Source organism: Furipterus horrens, unplaced genomic scaffold, assembly GCF_987537825.1.
Source record: "Furipterus horrens unplaced genomic scaffold, mFurHor1.1.pri manual_scaffold_11, whole genome shotgun sequence".
NCBI classification, from domain to species: Eukaryota; Metazoa; Chordata; class Mammalia; order Chiroptera; family Furipteridae; genus Furipterus; species Furipterus horrens.
This window is the reverse complement of record NW_028327181.1, coordinates 88,502,746-88,524,032: the sequence shown is the minus strand read 5'-3', so window position 1 is coordinate 88,524,032 and position 21,287 is coordinate 88,502,746. Positions and strand designations below refer to the sequence as shown.

At 47.1% G+C, this 21,287-nt stretch overlaps 1 protein-coding gene across 1 annotated transcript in view; it reads right to left on the bottom strand.

Annotated features, from left to right (window-relative positions):
- ERN1 (endoplasmic reticulum to nucleus signaling 1) overlaps positions 1–21,287 on the bottom strand; it is a 71,016-nt gene that overhangs the window by 31,790 nt on the left and 17,939 nt on the right. The window contains exon 2 of the mRNA XM_090291921.1: positions 14,452–14,572. Coding sequence (XP_090148047.1) covers positions 14,452–14,572 — 121 coding nt within the window. The remainder of the gene's footprint in view (positions 1–14,451; positions 14,573–21,287) is intronic.

The window sequence follows — 21,287 nt, the reverse complement described above, 5'->3', positions numbered from 1 at the left end:
TGGCAGCCTGTTGATAACTGTTTAAAGATGAAAGTGATAACATCGGGCAGTCATTTGATTGTTCGTTCTCTCTATACATGCCTGAAATTTTCCATAAAATAAGAGGTTAAAGATAAAAACATTGGGAAAGCCAGCAAAATAAAAGCAAAAAGCATCATTTGAAAACATGCAATGAAAGCCCAACACGAAAAGGTGGTTCTTTTTTATTTAATAATGGGAACTGGTATCAGGCAAGATTTTTGTTTAAAAAAAAAAAAAAAAAATCAGCCATGAGAAAAGAAACCTGGCCTAACTATAAGAATATAAACAAATACTGCTATAAAACAAGCCACTCTGTCTATATGGAGGCTGATAAGGATAAACACTGTTTTACTTTCAGAAGCAAAAAAAAGGGGGTTACTTCACAAATAGAAAAATGAGTGTTATTCCAGGCGAAGGTAAGGATACCAGGCAAAGGTAAAAATATCAGAAGAGGAGGAAATGGCTAACTAGCTGAACTTAGTGAGCGGTTTCCCGGATTAACGCAGGAAGCACCACACCTGCTCGGTGCTACACTGGGAGCAACCACGGGATTCGGCTTGACTCCCCTAGCAGGTCAGGCCCAAAAGGTACAACCTTTACACTAAGAGAAACCTGGGTGAGATTATGGGACACTCATCGCTCCTGTTTTGTGCTAATCCAGTTCTCCTTTTAACTTGAGACAGAAGTGACTAAAATAGATGCTCACATCTTCCCTTTGTCTAAGTTCATAAGGGTAAAAATTTGAATATTTTTATCTCCCCAAGAAGAGCTGGCCTCCTTGTATTCCTCAAATACTGCCACGCATGCTCCTGCCTCGGGGCCTTTGCATTCGCTATTTCCTCAGCTTAGGTCTTTGATCAAGTGTCACCATCTCAAGAGAGGTCTTCCTTGACCACCTCCTACCTGCCAGGATTCCCTACTCTCTGTCCTGCTTAACTTCTCCCCAAGACACTTACTGCCTCTGAAGTATAGTATAGTTTAGTTTATTTATTTTATTTAACGTCTAACTCGAGCCACTGTAAACTTCGTAAGTGCTGGGATTCATCTTCTCTTGTCTTCTATACCCCCAAAATCTAAAACAGTGCCTGGCATGTAGGAGCTCAACATGTTTGTTAGTGCCCTTCCAATTTCTGTTCCTGCCCCACAAAGATATCCATCGTTGCTTACTTCTAATAATCCGGCAGCTGTGCTCTGTCAAGCCTCAACCCAGAATCTTCCCAGCGGCCCCTTTCCTGCCCCCAGGCTCCGAGCACAGCTGAAGAAAACGCTGCAGTCACTCTTGGAGACACCACTGTACATCCACGGCCAGCTGGGCCCCTGTCACAGGACATACGTGTGTCCACTTCCTGGCTGGCCCCTGCGCCCTGCTCCTCACAGCTGGTGTTTCAAACTACCACTCCTGGCCTCAAGGCCCTCTTCTCTCCACACAGGACTCTGCCTCCTGTGGCACAGGGGGGCAGAGGGAACCCCTGAAACGTCCTACCGCTCACCCTCCAACTGTGCCCAACTCCACCGCACTTCCCTTCACGTCTCTATGAAAGGACAGTGGTTTTGCCTTCATATCTGTGGCTATTCCACACTCATCTTTCTAAGCCTCCATGCGGTGCCCTACCTCCAAGGATCTTCAAGTCCCCCTGGCTGGCTAACTCCTTACCCTCTGCCGACAACACACCAGGCCTCTGGGCTTCCCTTCTCTCTTTTGCACACGCTCGCCCTTCTCTCCAAAGGGACCCACCTTACGTGTACAGTTCGATGAGTCTTGAAAAACGAACACGTGCATGTAACCGCCCTCACCGTCAGGACAGAGATCACTTCCATCCTCCTGAACATTCCTCACACCCCTTTGGATGCAATATTCCTGACTCCTACCCCATATAACCACTGATAGATTCACTGCGTCTGTCCTAAAATTTCACAGATGGAATGCATACAGTAGGATCTCCTTTGTGTCTGGCTTCTTTCTTCCTGCATCATGTTTTTGAAATTCATTCATATTGTTGCGTGCATCATACCTGTTCTTTTTTATGGTGGGGGAGTACTCCACTGTATGGATAGACCATAATTTATCTGTTGATGGACATTTGGGTGTTTCTAGTTTCTGGCCGGAAAAATGTGAATAAAGCTATTATACTGTAGACATTTGCGTGCACGTGTTTGTTTGGACCTCTGTTTTCATTTCTGTTGGGAAAGTACCAAGGAGCAGAATGGCTAAGCCATGTTGTTTACGCTGGACTTGACAGGAAGCTGCCAGACAGTTCTCCAGGGTGGCTGTACTACCTACCTCACATCTCCATCAGTGATGCATAAGTTACCCACAGGTTTTAAAATGTTCATTTCTGGGTCCTTCCCTAAGGGAGCTGCTTCTGCAGGCAGGCTTGCGTTTGAACACACGCTAGGCAATTCTGATCTGAGCCATCCCAGGAAACCACTGCTCTGGATCCTGTTTTACCTTCTTGCCTCTGCCTTTCTCAGTGCACTGCCCTCTGGCCCCTACCCCCAGGATAAGATCAAAGCTGCCAGTGTCCTGTTTCAGTGACCAGATCTAACAAATGCGTGCAAGTCCTTCTCTTTAGGTCTCCACATGGCATCTGACAACACTCTCCCGGGGAGCCCAGGACCCAGTCCCGCATCTAGCTGCGTATGGGGTGTCTCAACCCCCAATGTCACCCCCCCCCCGAACCTGCTCCTCCTCTTCAGTCCCCTGATGGGCCGGTTGGCCTCACTTCCATCCAGTTACACAATCCGGAAACCCAGCGCGCTCCTTGACGCTCTCCTTTTCTTAATTCTAGCCCTTTCCCATTCAATTAGACCCTGAGTTTGGCGAGACTGGACCTGTTAAACACGTCCCAAAGTTTCAGCTCTCGCTCTCGCCTCCTTTGCCACTGCCGGAATCAGGCAGTCGCCACTTCCCGTGGGGTGTGGGGTCGGCACCGCCACCTCCTAATCAGGCCCCTGTCTGGGGTCGCTGCCCCTCAGACACACACCCCACCCGCTCCTGCAAGGGCTTGAGCAAGGCCAATCTGTTCACGTCTTTCCTCCACACAACTCCTGCGGGGGCTCCCCTCTGCCTCGCAGGCGCTTTCCATCTCCGCGGCTGCGGCCAGGTTCCCAAACTTCCCTGGTCTGCAGCGCCCTTTAGTGTCTCAGTAATTTCTTCAGAGGGCCCGAGGCCAAAAGAATTACCTAGCAGTTCCATTTATTAAGCAGTTAGCTCCAAACAACTACAGCGCCTTGCAACTTAAAAGCCACGTGAAAAAAGTACTACATGTAAAATGGAAAGAAAAACGTCTATTTCATTCTTAACCATGATTACTTACTAATGGGATGTGTGTAATTGTTGGGTGATGCACATATTCCAAATCTTATGACCAGATTAGACACCACCACCCTCCTTACCACTCCACACTGGGGTTCATGTGGCACTTGAGTCTATTTCGGTGACTGCCAGAAACTCAGCTTGGCAAAGAAACACCACTGAAAGGACAAGCAGCACCAGCTCACGCTGAAGCCACAGACTGCTGCGAGCACGGGGTCCGACACTCATGGAGCATTGCTGTGTTTCTCCCAGACATTTAAAACAAGCTGCAGTGTCTCTGAGTACCCAGTGGCACTCGGACCCCTCCGCATGGTTTGGGAACCACAGACCTAAACGTTCAAGACTCTGCACAACCGGGGCCCAACTCTTCTCCACGATTAACTTCCCCAAACTGCCCCCACGCTTTCCCGCTGGTGTCTGAGCGCACCGCTCCCCGTCCCATCTCCATCTATCTAAGTCCGCTTATCCTTCAGGGTCGGTTCCAATGCCCCTCCCTCCAGGAAATCAGAAACTGACCGCCCACCGTGCTTGGTATGTTCCCCTGACGCACTTAGCACATTTCTCAAGGGACAGGTACTTAATTGCATAAGGCCTCTCTGGTTCTCAACTATCTGGGGACTAGATTGAATTTTAAGCACTTGGAAGATCAGGGGCCATCTATGTTGTTTTACTGTGAATATATACACAGAAAAGTATATCAAGATTATGATGTACAGTTTAATGAATAATCAGAGTGAACTTCTGAGTAACTGCTGACCAGGTTTTGCTCCCCTCATAAGTAGGAGATAATGCTTTCTGCAGAATGAGAGAAAGATATGCAATATTATATGCAGACTGCAGTCATCCAAATAAGTTTTTCTTAATAAAAAGGACTTTTCCACATAGAAACCAACATGATAAAAGCTAAAAAGAGCTGCCCAGGTATATGAGGAGTTCCATTTGTTCACTCACATTTAAAAATTATTTTAATTTATGGAAAAAAATGACATGGCCTTTAAAAATAATCTTCACCTAAGGATATGTTTATTGATTTTAGAGATAGAGAGGAAGAGAAAGAGAGCGAGAGAGAGAAACATCGACCGGTTGCCTCCTATAGGTGCCCTGACTGGGGATGGAGCCCATAACCGAGGTATGTGCCCTGACTGAGGATCAAACTCACACCCTTTTGGTGCACGGGATGATGCTCCAACTAAGTGAGCTACCCGGTCAGGGCAAACCAACCAACCAAACAAACGAACAAACAACAAACCAGTATGGCCTTTGTTTCAAAAGAATGGAGGCAGGGGAAGGAGACTGTCCTGTGCTGGTCATTACTAAAGCTGCGTGCCGGTGCATGAGGGTTTCATGACACTATTCTCTCCACTTCTGTGAATCTTGAAGTTTTTCTACAATGAAAAGTTAAGAAAAGAGAAGCTTAAAAAAGCACAGGCTTTCCAACAGGCTGAAAAGAAAGACCTGTTCTTCCTGCTCTCGCCTGCCCAGTAAACCCTGGCAGCCTGCTCCTTTCGTCCCACAGCGTCCGGAGAGACTGAAGGGGAGTCCACTCAGAGAGCAGGAGGGTCCTGTCAGCACCGTTTCAGGGTTCCCTGAACACACGCTTAATGGCGTGGGTGAGGATCTGGGGAAAACGGGGTGTAAGTCGGCAAAACAGAAAACTGTCTCAGATGACGTCAACCAACATTGAAGTAATTGTTTCAAACCGGAGCTTGGAACTGATGGCCCCTCTCTGGAGGTAGCTCCAGGCGGACTTCATCCACGCAGGAAGGAATAAGATCCCTTTGATTACAAAAGCCACAAGAACAGGCTGCTCATTTGATTGGAGCTCAAGGAACCTTACAAGATTATTGTCTCTTCCCCAGATGAGCACTGATATTTCTGGAACACCTGCTTCTCCAGCGGGGTCCGGATGAGCACTGTTCTTCCTCCCAACACACAACCCCTTACGGACCCCACACACACGGTGTTCAAAACCAGCCTCTTCTCTGACTCCAAGACTTCTCCAGGTACAACTAAGATGTCAGGCACAGGCAGAAATTTCCAAAGGAGCCCCTTCTAAGCGCACCTCTAGCAGGGACCTGAGATGTGGTGAGTTGGCCCTAATGAAAGGTATTGTAGGGCCAAAAGACCACAAATGAGGTCCCAGCAGCTCTGTGCTCCCTAAAACCTTCCCCATACCAAATATGCAAGGGCCTCGTCTTTCCTTCCTTCCCGAGGAAGAGGATGACAACCCAACTATTAGTAAGTATGTGCTGAGATTTATCACACACACCACAAAAACCCACATCGGCAGCCACCATCAGCTTGCTCCTCTGCTCCATGCTGTGCGGGATAAAGAAGCTTAGGAAGCTGGTAGACACGGAACGGTATACAATGAATGGCTGAAACACGTGGTCCACACCACGGGTAGCACAGGATCTCCCAGGTGAGAGAAATCAGTGAGGCTGGTGTGTTCTCGGGGGAGGAAGACGCCATTAAGAAGGCTGGCCCCAAGTGTGGGATGACGAGGCAACATGAGTGAAGAACCACCACCCTCTTTGTGGGTATGAGGACACAGGCCTGGCAAGTGTGACGTGTTCCTTCCGAACACAAATAAGGCTGGACTGTAGGCAGGGATACCACGGGGAAGAAAGTTGCGAAGATCTGTGGCATGGTATGGTAGGCACTGACCAGGAACTGATCGTAGGCTTCTGAGAAGAAGAGAAATTGTGATGGCGTCCTCTGAGCCGAGGTGTGACACACAGACAGCAGGGTACTGAGCCGATGAGAGAAAGGAGGAATCAGAAAGGGTAGTGAGGATGGGAACACAATCACCCCAGTAAGATGGCCTGAGCCAGAGTGGGGCATAGGTGAGCTGGGGGGCGTGCTCAGGAACCAAATAGGAGGGGAAAATATCAACAAAACTGAGTCCTGATCAGAAAAATGACGTGAAAGAACAGAATGAGTTAAAGTGGGCATGGAGATGTTAATCCTAGTGCAGAGGGAAACTAGATCGGCCAGTCTGACGACCACAAACTGCCACTTCCTCAAGGAAATGCTTAAGGGTCTAATACTGTTTTCTTAGAAAAATTATTGGTAGAAACAAGATCATTCACCCTCCCTTAATTCAAAACTCAAGTCTCCCAAGCGTGTTTCGTGGGCTCAAGTGAACGGACTGGGGAACAAATACTGCTCCCCAATGGCAGCTGCGCCCTCCCTCCAGAGGAAGGTACGTCTGGAATCTCCACGTTACACTCCCATCCAAGTCATTAGGTCCAAACTGGAGGGTAGCAAGTCTCAAATCTTTCTCAAAGGTCATCTTGCACAGGGAGAGCATTTTAAAATGCATATCCAATCAAAAGCTCCTCAAAATCCAGACCTCATCAGAACTGGGAGAGGATGTAACCAAGAGGTTTTCTTGCAGGTAACCTCTGTAAGTCACCAAGTGTCATGTTTGACAAAGACGACCATGAGGAGATGCCAAAGTAATCTAAAAAACTGCCCATATTAAAGGCAGTCGACCTACTAGGCTCTAATTCATCTTCACCTTGGCAGAAGTAACTTGGACTTGAAAACGCACCCTGAATGCTAGAATCAACTGTGAAGGAATTAAAAGGGGGAGGATAAAGCAACTCAATACTATGTCTTAGAACCAAATGCCTCTCAGGATGTCATAATGTCACAGAACTCATTCTTGAGCGATGGGAGTGCTATCAATCCTTATACAGCACCCCAAGACGAATGCCCTGGCTGGTTTAGCTCAGTGGATTGAGCGTCGACCTGCGAGCTAAGTGTCGCTGGTTCGATCTTCCAGTCAGCGTACATCAGAGAAGGAAAACTCTGACTCCAAAAAACCTCCGCTGCCTTGCGGCATACCTCTTCAGGGGAAAGGCTAAGGGAGTAAACCCCAACAGAAAATCCGGAGCCGGAGTCCCTAAGGCGGTTTGACGTTGTAGTCAACACCGGCAACTCCTGCGGCGCACCTGAACCCAAGCTGTATCGACTCCGTCTTTCCCTTGGACCCTTCAGCTGCGAAGAGAGGGGGGGGTCTGCTGCATGGGCAACAGCAGACCCTCCATATTACCCTGCCCAGGCTCTGTAGCTTCAGCGTCATCACAAGATGTCGATTCAACACGGGAGGAGACAGATACCATGTCACTCCCGAGTCGGACTGCACAGCCATTCTCGGCGGTGCAGATAGACTCTTAAGAAGCTACACCATCGTCTCTCGAGACGGACGGCTGCCGACGACCCCAAGACAAACAAAAGGATAAATAAGCCACAGCCAAGGAAGGCATTTTATTCATGTACTTTAACATTCACAACTGGGTTCTGATACATATACCAAGTAATGCAGTCAAGAATACCCACTGGAGGTGAAATCTACGCTACCCTGTGGTGCCTGCTGTCTAGGAGACCCCTCCGCAATGGGGGCTGTATTGCAGAGCAAACCCCAAGCATGAGGGAGAGACGGGATGGGGCTACAAGTGGCGCTGGGGCTACAGAGGAGACTGGACACCAGCTGGTGACTGCTGAAGCTGAGCGATGTGTACATAAGGGTTCACTATATAATTATCTTTATGTTTGCATATGTTCAGAATCTTCCATGATAAAAAGTAAAATGGAATGAGAGAGAGAGAGAGAGCGAGAGAGAGAGAGAGAGAGCACACGTGTGAGCGTGTTTTCAAGGCCCTCAAAAGCAGAAACAGGCCCTCCCATGTCCCTTCTCACAAAACTTAGCCTTCAGTCCTCCAGACAACGGAGGGCGAATAACCACCTCTCCCACGCTGACGCTCTGAAGGAGGAAGGCGGTGATGCATGTCTCAAGCCGAGAGAACTCCTTAAGAGAAACAGATTAGAACCATTAACGAAATGTCAGCCCTTTTCACAGCCACCCCTCTCCTGCTTCCATCACACCCCTGCACGCCTCTTCCACAGAAACAGGCACGGCCCAAAGGACAGGAAAGAGAGCCTCCTGCAGAGAGTCACAAAGGCCGCCTGAAACTCAAGATCAGAACTGGAACTGGAAACTAACGTGACAGCCGTACGAGTGACAGACAATGGATCCTGAGGAGGCAAAGTCGAGTCGCATCTGTTTTTGGGGCTCCTGACAAGCGTACAGTCAGAAGGGCTCTGGACCCGAGCTGGCATGACGTGCCTCGGACGTGCACTGAGCATCCCTGGCTGCCCAGGGACCCCGCTTCCAAGGAGTCAGAAATTCAGCAGGAAGACAAATGTAAACAAAAGTCCCCAGCACCAGCAGGAAGTGCCTCCAGAACCCTGACGAGGAAGCGCCCACCCTGCTTGAGGAGTCCGGGAAGTAACCCGGGATGGGGTCTGAGCAGGTGACTAGGAGCCCAGCCAGCATGGCAGCAGGGGAGGCGGCAGAAGCCCGGGCCCGGGGCCTCTCAGGCCTGGGAGGGAAGGGAGTTGAGGCCGGAGCGGTGGGCAAGGGCAGGCTCTGAGGGGCCCTGCGTGCGTGCCGGGGAGCTCGGACCTGGCTCTGTGGGTCAGTGCTCCCCAAACGAGCCGAGGAAGGGTCAGGTGTTGAAAATTGCCACCCATCACGGGTGACGCTTCCTCTCCCTTTCGTGCTTCTCTCCTCGTGGACGGAGCACAGGTGGGAGTCGCACTGCTACAGTCGCAAGTGCTGCAGCAGGACGTGCTGAATAGTGTCCTCAGAGGGCACTTAGAGGGCATGTCTGCCGTCCGCGTGGCAGGCGAACAGGAGTGTAAAACAGGCGGCAGGGACCACAGTCAGGAAGCTGTCACGTGAATCTGGGAAATGGGCGGAAAGCCGGCTAAGGCACTCGCAGGGGAGCTGAGGAGGAGCAGGAGGAGGAGGAGGATTTGGAAGAGACTTCTTCAGTCCACATGACAGGACGCAGGGACCAAGGAGCAGAGCATCACTCTGTTTTCCAGGCTGGGTGGGCCACGCTGTCAGCACTGGGAGAAACCATGGCAAGAGGCCCCACTACTCTAAGAGAGGGAAACTCGTGTGGGAAGATTTTCTTCAAACTCGAAATATTGTTCTGAGCCTTCCCACCTAAGAATCTCCAATATCAGCCATTTGAGAGACACCTCGGGGGTCTGGGCCCATCTGGCTGGGAAAGCAGCCATGTTGCACAGTTGGCACATTTTTATAATCAGTAAAGAACGGTTCTAAATGAGATCCAGTCCTCCGTGCCCTGGAGGGGATGGGAGTAGGGTTGCTAAAGAGTTACCTGCAATTTGATGAAGATTTGAGTATCAAAAATCAGCCTTAACTACTATTTCAAGTTGAGTGCAAGAAGCCGTGAGCCAGTGCCGGCAACATCAAGTCCTTTCGACCCCGGCAAGCCAAAGCAAGCTTCGTAAAATGAATCCAAAAGAAAGCATGACAGCAACATTCTCGGCGTGCATTTGGGCTGGACATGCAGAAATAAAACATACTCAGCCACCTTCACTGGTAAAATTTCAGAGACAGACAGACAGATGACAGACAGTGGTGCTACACTTAACAAAATCACAGCTAACATAAAGTGTCAGAACTCAAATAAGTTCCTGAAAACAAATAAAACTCATTTTCTGTCCTAGGTGCAGCCTGCCACGATGGGTAAGAAACCTCCATTTCTGGGAACAGCAACACATGTTTGGGTGAGGAACAAAAGCACCTGCCAAAACCACTCTGCAGAAAGGAGAAAAGAAAAGCACCGCTCCCCGTTTGTTGGCCCCTGAAACAAGTAAACAATTAGGAAACCGTGAAATGAAGTAACAGGTACATATATGCTGCAGAACCCCAGTCTGATGAGTTACAGCTGCCCCTTTGCATCGGCAAGTTTCGACGCGGGCCCCAGCCACGGCCCCCCTCGCCTGGACTCAGGCGGTCGCTTCCGCCCGCTCTGCTTCCTCCTGGCCCCACCAGTTCAGCCTCGGCACGGCCCCTGCTGACCCCGGAGAGCAGAGTATCTCAGCCAGCTTGCGCTGCCATAACAAAGCACCGTGGCCTGGGTGGCGTAAACAGCACAGCGACTTCTCACAGCTCTGCAGCCTAGAAGCCGAAGGCCAGGTGTCAGCACGGCGGGGCTCTCGTGAGAGCCCTCTCCCCGGCGTGCGCGGTCGCGTCCTCACTGTGTTCTCACAAGGCGCCCAGCACAAGAGCGCTGGTTTATTTTTCTTCTCCTAAGGGCACTAATCCCATCATGGGGGTCCCTCCCTCATGACACATCTAAACTTACGAATATGGGGGGGGGACATGAACATCACATAACACCAGGGCATGTGGTTCCTTTTGAAGCCAATGGCTTCAAGAATGCCAATGTCCCCACATCAGCCACCAGGAGCTATACCAGGTCTTTACAGGGAGGTCACCGGTGGCCCAGCAGTGCTCAGGAAGTCTGCGAGGGCATTTCTTGGTTGTCATAGGAACTGGGGCAGGGGGTGATATGGCACTAAGTGGGGGGGGGGGGGGGGTGAGGGGGTCCAGGAACACCAGGAAGCCCTGTCTGGCCAAAGGCTGCCCCATATCTGCAGGCGGCTCTGACGTTTTGCCAGACACTCGTATGGGCCAAAAACCTTTAGTAATTACCTGAGCCTACGACCTAACCGCTTTACACAAAAACACAAAAGCACTTTTTCTGCATAATTTTATGCAGCTGAATTGTCTCAGAATGTGATTCCTGTCTAAGTCTGGTAAGGCTGTATCTTCGTTTGGGACGTTATCAAGAATTGCTCACCACCCTAGAAATGCGTCACCGGAGGTTTGTGGTGCCCCAGCCTGCATTTTCATCAGTCTGCATTAACAGGTTGTGTGCACGCGTAGGGGCAGGGTCAGGAGAGATCAGTATGTGTCTGAGCATTTACATGTTAAAAAATATATATATATGAGTAAAAACTACTTGCCTATTATTTCAGATTACCAGTTGAGCAATTTATTTATTTCTTTTTAAAACCGTGGGTGTATGTAGGTTAGTGCCCATAAATTTCATTTCTGGACAGTAGTGGGGGCATTTTCATCATAAACGTCATACAAAAGCAGCGCTGTGTCCCTACGCGACTGGCCCTCCGCCAGGCCAAGCACATGCCCACCTGTGCCCCTGAAGGACTTCCTTCCTTCCTGGGTTCTTACTGACACCTTCTCAGTGGGACTGACCCTGTTTACATCTGCAGCCCCCCCTCAGCCCCCTACCCTGGCAACCTGGCACCCCCTGCTCCACTTCCCTGCTTTATTTTTCTCAATAACTCTCAGCACCACTACGTCATGTTTTCCCTTATCGGTTTCCCCATTAGAATAAAAGCCCTATAAAGGAAAGGATTTAGTCTGTTTCCTCCATTTGTATCCTCAGGGCCTAGAACAGTATCTAGATACTTTTATAATCTATTTGGTATTCGTCGTCGGCAGCCGTCCGTCTCGAGAGACGATGGTGTAGCTTCTTAAGAGTCTCTGCACCGCCGAGAATGGCTGTGCAGTCCGACTCGGGAGTGACATGGTATCTGTCTCCTCCCGTGTTGAATCGACATCTTGTGATGACGCTGAAGCTACAGAGCCTGGGCAGGGTAATATGGAGGGTCTGCTGTTGCCCATGCAGCAGACCCCCCCTCTCTTCGCAGCTGAAGGGTCCAAGGGAAAGACGGAGTCGATACAGCTTGGGTTCAGGTGCGCCGCAGGAGTTGCCGGTGTTGACTACAACGTCAAACCGCCTTAGGGACTCCGGCTCCGGATTTTCTGTCAGGGTTTACTCCCTTAGCCTTTCCCCTGAAGAGGTATGCCGCAAGGCAGCGGAGGTTTTTTGGAGTCAGAGTTTTCCTTCTCTGATGTGCCCTGACTGGAAGATCGAACCAGCGACACTTAGCTCGCAGGCCGACGCTCAATCCACTGAGCTAAACCAGCCAGGGCTCTATTTGGTATTAATGGTTTACAAATACCAATCTTAAAATCTCTAGTTATAATGCGGAGATTAAAACTGATCTGAAAGCTCGACGTCTCAACACATTTCCACCCGTAATCTTTGCAGAGAAATATATACACTGAGGCTACTGGTAGCCAGGGCTGCATTTCACTAAAACAAGCCAGTCTATTCTCAGAAAAACAATGAGACTTAGAACATATTGAATATTACTTGAAACTATTAAAACTTAATGGGATTTCTCTCATTCTTCCTTTAAGTGTATTTGAACTGCCCCCTGCCCTGCCTAGACCTGCTGCCAGCTCTGCTCCTGTCCAGGCCTCCTCCCAACCTAAATCCAATCCCCCTGCCAAGGCTCAGCTCTGACACCCCAGCTTCAAAGAGCCTTTCCTGACCGCACCGCCCCCTGCCCCCCACCCCCAGCGGTTCCTAGGACCTCTCTGACGTGGTTACAGCATGCTCTGGGTTGAAGGTCTGTGTACTTATCATCTCTCCCCACCAGACTGTGGGCTCCTTGAGGGACCACAGAGTATCTTTCACAGATTAGGCTCTATAAACACATGTTCAGTTAAAAAGAGGCAAATTCTTTAAGCTCTAAGCTACTGAAGAGAACAGATTGACTACTAGTTTGGCCAAGTAACAAACAAGGCAGGACACAGTCTTGCTGGATACAGCTGAGGCTACTTCTAGAAATTAAGACTTGGAGACGATCAATTTAAAATGATAGATACAGGGAAAAGCAGAGCAGAAGAATGAAATGGCTTGGGGCAAAAATGCCCTGCCCAGGAATGCTGAAGCTGAGGCACCAGCCCTAACACAAGGGTAAAAATGTTTACCACAATCCTGTTGTACCTTATTTCCATCTTTGGACAAAATCAGAAATTATGAAATTTAAACAACTCTGCTTTTGTTTGAAAAGCATGAAAAGGCTTAAACATAAAGGATAGACAGTACAGATAAAACCCAGCAATGACAAAACCCAGCTCTACCATCTTCTGTGGCCACTGACTGATAATAGCTGGTCCTTTCTGTTGCTTAAAGTTCTTGCTGATCGAAGCAGCGCCCACACAGGTGAGGCAGGGCGGCCTCTGGTACCCCAGCTGCCATCATCTATGGATGGTGACTAGGTTTGCCGCTGAATTGACAAGATGACGTGTGACCGTCTGACACAGGCCCACGTTTTCCCATCTAAAATACTATTTGGGAACATTTTATTAAGGAAGGAAAAACACTTGCTGTGCTCATGAAAATAATGAGTCACAGATTAGTGATGGAAGAGAACATGCTGGTCAGACCTGCACGGAGGGCCAAATGAGAATTATTACTGGACGGAATAAGAGAGATGACACGGAAAGCCCCTAATCCTGGGATTTGCATGGCTTTACCTGGGAAGATTATTTTGGAAAGCGAATACAATTTCCCAGCTGTAGGACTCACTCTGCTAATTATCACCAGGAAGACGAGCCCATAAAATGGAAGCGTGGCAGATTACTAAACGAGAAACGAGCTCAGTCTTTTACTTCCTTCCATGTGAAGAACCAGGAAAGTGGCTAACTTGGATGAATGCCAAATCTTACAGCCCTCAATTATTACAACCTCTATAAAAACAAATGAGTCATTTGAGGTTAGAGAAGATAGCGTCTTATAATTGTGATTACAAGATTCTAATTATTAGAGCTTAACAAAAAATCTTAATGCAGCATGTCTTTTGTAAAGACCAAGCCATAACTATTAATAGAAAAGCCTAGAGTCATTTAAACATAAAACTCTGGTAAATGGTGATAGAAGGAGACTTGACTTGGGGTGGTGAACACACAACGCATGGGAACGGACAACAGGGTGGGGACTGACTGTGGCAGGGGGCAGGGCAGGGGAGAGCAAAGGGAGAATAATTGGGACAACTGTAATTGAACAACAATAAAATAAAATAATATATAAAAAATAAACACACAGTGCAATATACAGATGATATATTATAGTATTGTACACCTGAAACCTATATAATTTTATTAGCCAATGTCACCTCAATAAATTCAATTAAAAAAAAAAAAGCGCCTCTTCAACTCATGCCCTTAGCAGATAATCACAATTTAAGCTGTAAACAGACCTTTGAGCCCTGTCCTCTCCTTGACTCCATTAGCCCTTTTTATTTTATTAAATAACATATAACCGTTTTTCTCTTTTACTGGAATATGTTTCCTTGGAAACAGCTAAGCAAATGTCCATGACACCTGAGGACCAAACCCAAATTACCTTCTTTTAAAGTCCATTTGATCGAACCTGTCCTCTTGCTGACAGCATGCAAACTTCCATCCAGGGTTGACACAAATAACAAGGTTTCAGGAAGCGTCACCGTGCTGGGACTTCCAAAACTCTGCAATGAGATGGGGAAGAATCTTCATGATCAATACGATTCTTCACTTTGGGCACGTACTACTGCGACCTGCCCCCTTCCTCCCTTAAGTTTCTAAAATCCGCCAACTTAGAGATGAAGAAACTGAGGTTGGTGAGCTGAAGTTCCCATCCAGGGCACCTGTCTAAACAACAACTGAGTCAGACTAGAACCCAGGTCGCCTTATTCTAAGTGGCAGTCCTTCCTGCAGACAAAGAGGCTTATGACCCAACAAGACAGAGACAGGGATTTGGAAATAACCCACTGAAACAGAGGTAGAGATGACGCTCAGCCCTCTGGCGGCCTTCTCTTAGTTACGTTTCACTTTTTAAAACCGGTCCGTCTTGCAAGAAGCCACAATAAAGAAGAATGCCAACACACCCACACCCACCCACACACACTTACGAAATTTTAAAGGGCAAAGAATTGGAGGAAAACGTTTAAAGCAAAATAGGAGTTTATGCATTAATAAAACACCAAGATTTCAAAAGAGGCATGTTATAAAAGAAAATGTATAAATAACAATCCAAATTATTCCTCACTTACACTCAAAATACAGTTTAAACCAAAATGTATTTTTTATGTTCAATGAGTTTTTAAAATTTTTAAAGAATATAGCCAAAGGTAGTGAAATTCACTTTCTCATCCATTGCTGGTAGCAATGAAAATTGTTAAGTTAGCACAGCCCTTCTGGAAAGCATAAAAGTGCTCATATATTTTTGGTCCTATAATTCCACTTCTATATCCTAAAGAAATAATTCCAGATATGGAAAAAGTTCTGTGTACAATGATACTCATTACATCCCATTTACAAATTTAAAAAATTAACAACCTAGAAAGATCCAAATTTCTAATAATATCTAATGGCTGAAATAAATGATGACATATACACTCAATGAGCCATTATGTGACCATTAAAACAGCATGTGGAAAAATTAACTAGAAAAATGATTACATACATTATCACATTAAAAATATAGAGTCCAAAATTTAATGTACACTGGTTATAACATACTGTACAAATTCTTTTTTGGGGGGCTGTCTGCCTGTTCTCTAGCTTTACCAGGAATTAATTGTACCCTCACCTACACAGATTCCATGGGAGCAGCCATGTGTGCGCGTGCATCAGGGCAAGTGTGCGCATGTGCACTGCACACGTGTGCAGGTGTAGCTGGTAAGGTTTCCTAGGAACATGCTTTTGAGATATGCGCTGTTCAGCAACGCCACCTTGTAATGAGATTGTCTCTTCCCTTGTCACTATACCATCCTGCAAATTAACTGGTTCCTATAGGTGTTGAATTAAAAACTGGCTAACTTCCTTATACTGAGAGTTTGAATTCCGGCACAAATGCTGTTGTAAAAACATGGCTGGCTTTTAGGGCTAAATCTAAAAGACTCGGGGGTTATTTGTGCGTGGGAGTCTACTCCAAAACATCTGGTCATTCTTGGTGATAGCCAGGATGATGCCCAGTTAATCCCTTAAATGGGAAAGCCCAGTGGCTCTGTCCAGGACAGTCTGAGGTGGCAGGACAAACACTCCAGTCCTTGCATTCCTTTTCCACAGTGGAGACCAGCTGGCAGAGGGGGCGACGCAGCTGCCAGCACCTGGCTCATCCCACCTCCTTGTGGGCCTGGCCTGCAGGGGGAGAAGATCCTCCCTTCACTTTGCCCAGAGCCAGGGCCCACTCACCTGCAACAGGAGGAATAACAGCGAGTTTTATCGCTGCCTGCGGAGTCTATGCTCTGGGTAAAGTCTTGAACCTGAGGAGGAAGAATCTGCTTTTAATTCCACCTTTGGACCTAGGAAATCAGTTTTAGTTACACAGGCTGGGAAAACAGAAGCCTAGGGGGTGGTGCCTGCCCTACCCGGGAATTCAGAGATTATGCATACCTAGTGTTCTGGGGGGAGTCAAAGCTATTTTAGGCCACAGGGCATAGATGATGACAAGTCTCGCCTGGACCTGCTCACACCTGAACCAGCGTGCACGTGGCCCAGAGCATCTGGCCTGGAAAACGGTGGCCCTCCAACAAGACCACTGAGGCTGCAGCTGACCCAGACTCAGGCCTGTGTCTCCTTGAGAAGGTGATGAGTTTGCAGCTTGATGTGGGGTGGCGGGATTATGTTAGCAGGGGCAGTTTGGGGATGGGATGAATGAAAAGGGAAGACGCACGCATACCTGGGGGCCTAGAGATGGAAATCCCTGCTAAGCCCCCGTCCACCTGCCAAATAGTTCCTCCAGCAACCACGGTTTTGTACAACAAATAGGTGTTGGGATCACACAAGAATTGGGTTCAACTCTGGGGATGGATGACGTGGTAAGAAATTACCCATGGGAGATTTCTGTGACTATGTTTCCCTCCGTGTGGCAAACAACTGGGAGAGAGAGAGCAAAGGCAGAGACAGAGAAAGACGCCCGAGAAGAAATGCAGCTGAAAGACCGGGAGACTGTGGCCTGGCTCCACCAACCCTCATGCCCTGCCAAGGTCCTGTCCTTGGGCTCAGAGACACCCAGTCCTTCCAATACAGTCCCCTCTTCGTGCAAGCTTGTGGGAACTAGGTTTCTGTCACTCACAACCTGTACAGTCCTAACACACACCACACACACACAGCAAATGTAAATGTATACATATGGAAGATGAAAACTATTGTAAAACTATAGCAATAGCCTTTCCTCCTCTATTTTCTAAATTTTCTATGATAGAATCATGTAATCTGCAAGTTTTTCATAAGATAGAAAAGAGATGGACAAGTTAGCAGGTGGGAGAGAAGCTGGAATTTAAAGGAGCTTCAACAAGCTCTTAAGTCCCAGGTGAAGAACTTTCCATCTTAGGATATTAGGCCACTTGACCACCTTGGATCATTAATACCCACCAAACAAGGAACCAAAGTTTAGAAACACAGAGGTCTCCTGGTAAGACAGTGTTTCCCAGAATAGAAGGGTTTTGTGATTGTTATTAAAACCCACAGTACAATGATAATGAACTAAATTCCAAGCACATCGTATTACAGTATTAATATTAAAAAGGGCTAATAGTTAATGAGATATATCAGTGTTGCTTCACTACTAGTGTGGAAACAAAAGCCCCTGCCTGTCTGAGCAGCATGGAAACCACAGGAAGAACAATTGTCTATGGTTGGTCGGTGATCTGAAATAGAACACTACTCACCTAACACAGGTTTTTAAATACCTCAAAGATACCACGCTGGGCTAGATGCTGAATTTAGCAGCAAAGAGTGCTTGACAGTTAATCACATCCACAATGATGCCACAAATCCTACCACAACCGACAGATATTTCTCTTCTTTGAAGATTTTTGGCTATTTTAAATTAGAATGGCCAGGGAGCCACTGTGAACAGGATTATTCCCTCAAAAGGCAAATTAAATATTCACCACTGGCATTTTTTAAAGCATGCAAACATCTGCCTCCAAATAGCTGCTGAAATTAACACAAATTAAGCTTCTATATGCCTTTTGCAATACCGGGCACAGCTGAGAGCTACGTGCACCTGAACGTCTAAGAACACACTTCTTGGTAATGAACTTGCGTGTTCCCTTCACTCAGCCATTTCAGTCCTCAGTGCTCCCTCTTCTCTAAGACGGATGACATGGCAATAGGCCCTACAGTTACACACACTAGTTTCCAGAGAGCCTGAAAATGGAAAGAAAATGCTGGTTCTGCACATGTACTTCAAGTTGATTACCTGGAATCTGACTCATTTTTCCAACTAGTGGGATGCGTATTCCTTGCTTCGATGGTGACTTCTAAGAAGCAGTCACAGTAACACTGTAGAGGGTAAGAATGGCAGTGGCAGGTAATCTAGTCGAGCTTGAAACTAGACATCCATTAGCTAACTGATCCTCGTGAAAGTCTGACATATGTCACCTCACACGAAGTGACCCAGAGATAATTCTGGGAACGCCCAACCCGAGGACCATGAAGCTGGCGATTCAGGGCAGATGATGCCGTCCGGGAGGTGGCTGCTGGAGAAACCAGCTTACTTCCCTTGGGCTGGCTGAGTGGTCAAGCAGTCCTCACTGCAGGCCGCCTCAGCCAGGACTCCAGCAAGCGCCTCCCTCCCGTGAACACGAACGCCACTCCAGCGCTGCCTCCTCCTGCTCCATGTTCTGACTATAAAGCAGCGTTTCACAAGGTCCAGCAACCACCCCAGTGCAGAAAACACACCTCTCGCTTTGCCCTCACTGCAAAGACCTGGCAACAACGGCCAGCTGTCGCACAGATGATTAAAAGGTGGGTTACCGACAGTTTCATTCTCTAAAATCCTCACCTCCGCTAATTATTAGTTGCTCTTCCATTAATTAACTCAATTTATATTTCGGGTAAGAAAAAAAGTCTTTTCTAAAAGGAGTTCTGCAATAACTTGGTATAGAAAGTCTTCAGTAAAGAGGATTACGGACACAAGGGACAAGGGTGTGTTTCAGTAGCACAAAAATGAATGAAACAACCTCTAACAAAAACCCACCCATTTCTAACGAGGACTTGGGGCTGGTCAGGCCAGGAGGCGGCTCTCCAGTGGCAGGAGGACACCACCGGCAAAGCCCCAGGGCTTGGCTTCGCTGCCACGTGTCACTGAAGGGATGGCTCATTTCCACTTGTCCTCTGCCCCTCGAAGAAGAACAGTGGGGAGGCACACTGCCAGCTCTCTAAGATTCAGGACACACGAAAGGCCAGTGCTCCTCATCAGCGTTCTCAGAAATGCTGCACTTTCCAAAGAAATGCAAGTCTTCATTTTCAGACCCACATTTCAAGAAACAGTTCACAGGCTAACTGACTGCCTAATAACAAAGGTCAGAAATAGGGTTAATAAAAATAGCACAGCCCTGGTCGGTGCGGCTCAGTAGGTTGGAGCGTCATCCTGTAACTGAAAGGTTGTGGGTTCAATTCCCAGTCAGGGCACGTGCCTAGGTTGCAGGTTCGATCCCTGGTCCAGGCATGTAAGGGAGGCAACCAATCGATGCTTTTCTCTTGCACTGATGTTTCTCTCTCTCTCTCTTCCTCTTTCCCTTCCCCTCTCTCTAAAAGCAATAGAAAAATATCCTCATGTGAGGAAGGAAATAAAAAAGGCACAGAACTTTCATGTCAAAGTCAATGGGAAGAAGTGGTGCCATGCACACAACATGTCTCATACCCAGCTTTCCAGAGGGATCTATACCTGATGAGTATTGTAGTATTGGCTCTACTTACAAAGCTGGTGCATCCTACCCCACAAAAAGGCGTACACACACATGCAGTGTTCCCGGTCGACCACTGGGAATGGGACAGCCATATTACTTCTGAGGTGGCATACAGATCAATCAAGCCGAACCCAAAAGTTAAATTTATATGACAACACTGCAGTGCTTGCTGGTTTAGTAGAATGAGTAAAAACAGTAAAAACTGTTAAAATAAAAATCTTCTCTGTGAATCTTCTCCCTCTTCCTACCTCCACTCCAGCAGACCACAGTTCCTATAATGACATTAGAATACAATAGTCTGGCTGATAAAATGTTTTTTTTTTTGGGGGGGGGGTTGTTTTGTTTTTCTCATTTTAGAAGCACTGCACAGATTTTCAGGATATGTTCAGGGACTGTCTTTTTGTTTGTTTTAAAATAATTTTTCCTCTATGCTTGTTGGATTATTGTTATATTGCATAATCCTAACTTTAGTTTTATTTATTTAAGGTTAAGAAAACATTCCTCCAAACTAAACTAGAACTCTATCAAGGATATTGGCATGTTTCCGTAGAATATCTGTCCTTGCACAACGTAGTGTGCACCTAAATTCCTGGAACCTGCAACCTGCCGTCCACACCCTGCCTCCCTTCTGAAGGCCAGGGGCTCCTTGCCAGGGCTCACAGCCACCGGACAGCCGGCCACGGAGTTTTGTAAAAGCGAAGTTCAAGTGGCTTCCCATTCATTTCGGTTAATAAATACTACGCATTATGGTGTTATCGGTGAGACCTAAAACAGGTATGCAAGTGAGAGGAGGATTACATAAGAAAGATTTCTAAGAAGTTTTGATTTACTGCTTGGAACACAAGAAATCTTGAGAAGAATTAAAGCTGCATGTCACCGAATGTGTAATAATAGATATCAAATGGATTAGAATGTGCCAAGGAATCAGAGCTTATAATTAGTAACTTAGCAATAACGCTCAGGAGTGAGAAGGGCATTGCATTGTTCTGCTGGCTTCAATTAGTGAAAGCCGCAGGATGGATGAGCTGATTTTAAGAGATATAAGTAAAACACTTTCTGGTGTATAATAATGGGATACTGGGTGCACGCACACACAAAATCAAATCACCTTGTGCAGTAATATGTCAATTCAGCAGGCAGTATCTCAAAATAATATTCTGCAATATAGTCCTTGGCAGGCACTAAATGATATTCAATAAAAGGACATATGTGTCTACAATTCTATTTACAGTAATAGTATCTACTTCAGATTATAAACTCCAACAAAGCCTGGCAATTTGCAAATCTGGCTGCTTTACAAAAGTATCCAGCAGAGTACTGTCATTCTAATGCCATTTGATCATATGGTAGAAGACTGTGCCCAGTGATGACCCAAAAGCCATCTAGAAGTCACCAAAGCAGCTAAGACTAAAATCAGTGCCCAGTAAATGCCAGCACACACCCATTACATAAAGAATCTTGTTGAAAAATAGAGCCCACGTGAGTATAAACCTCATACTAA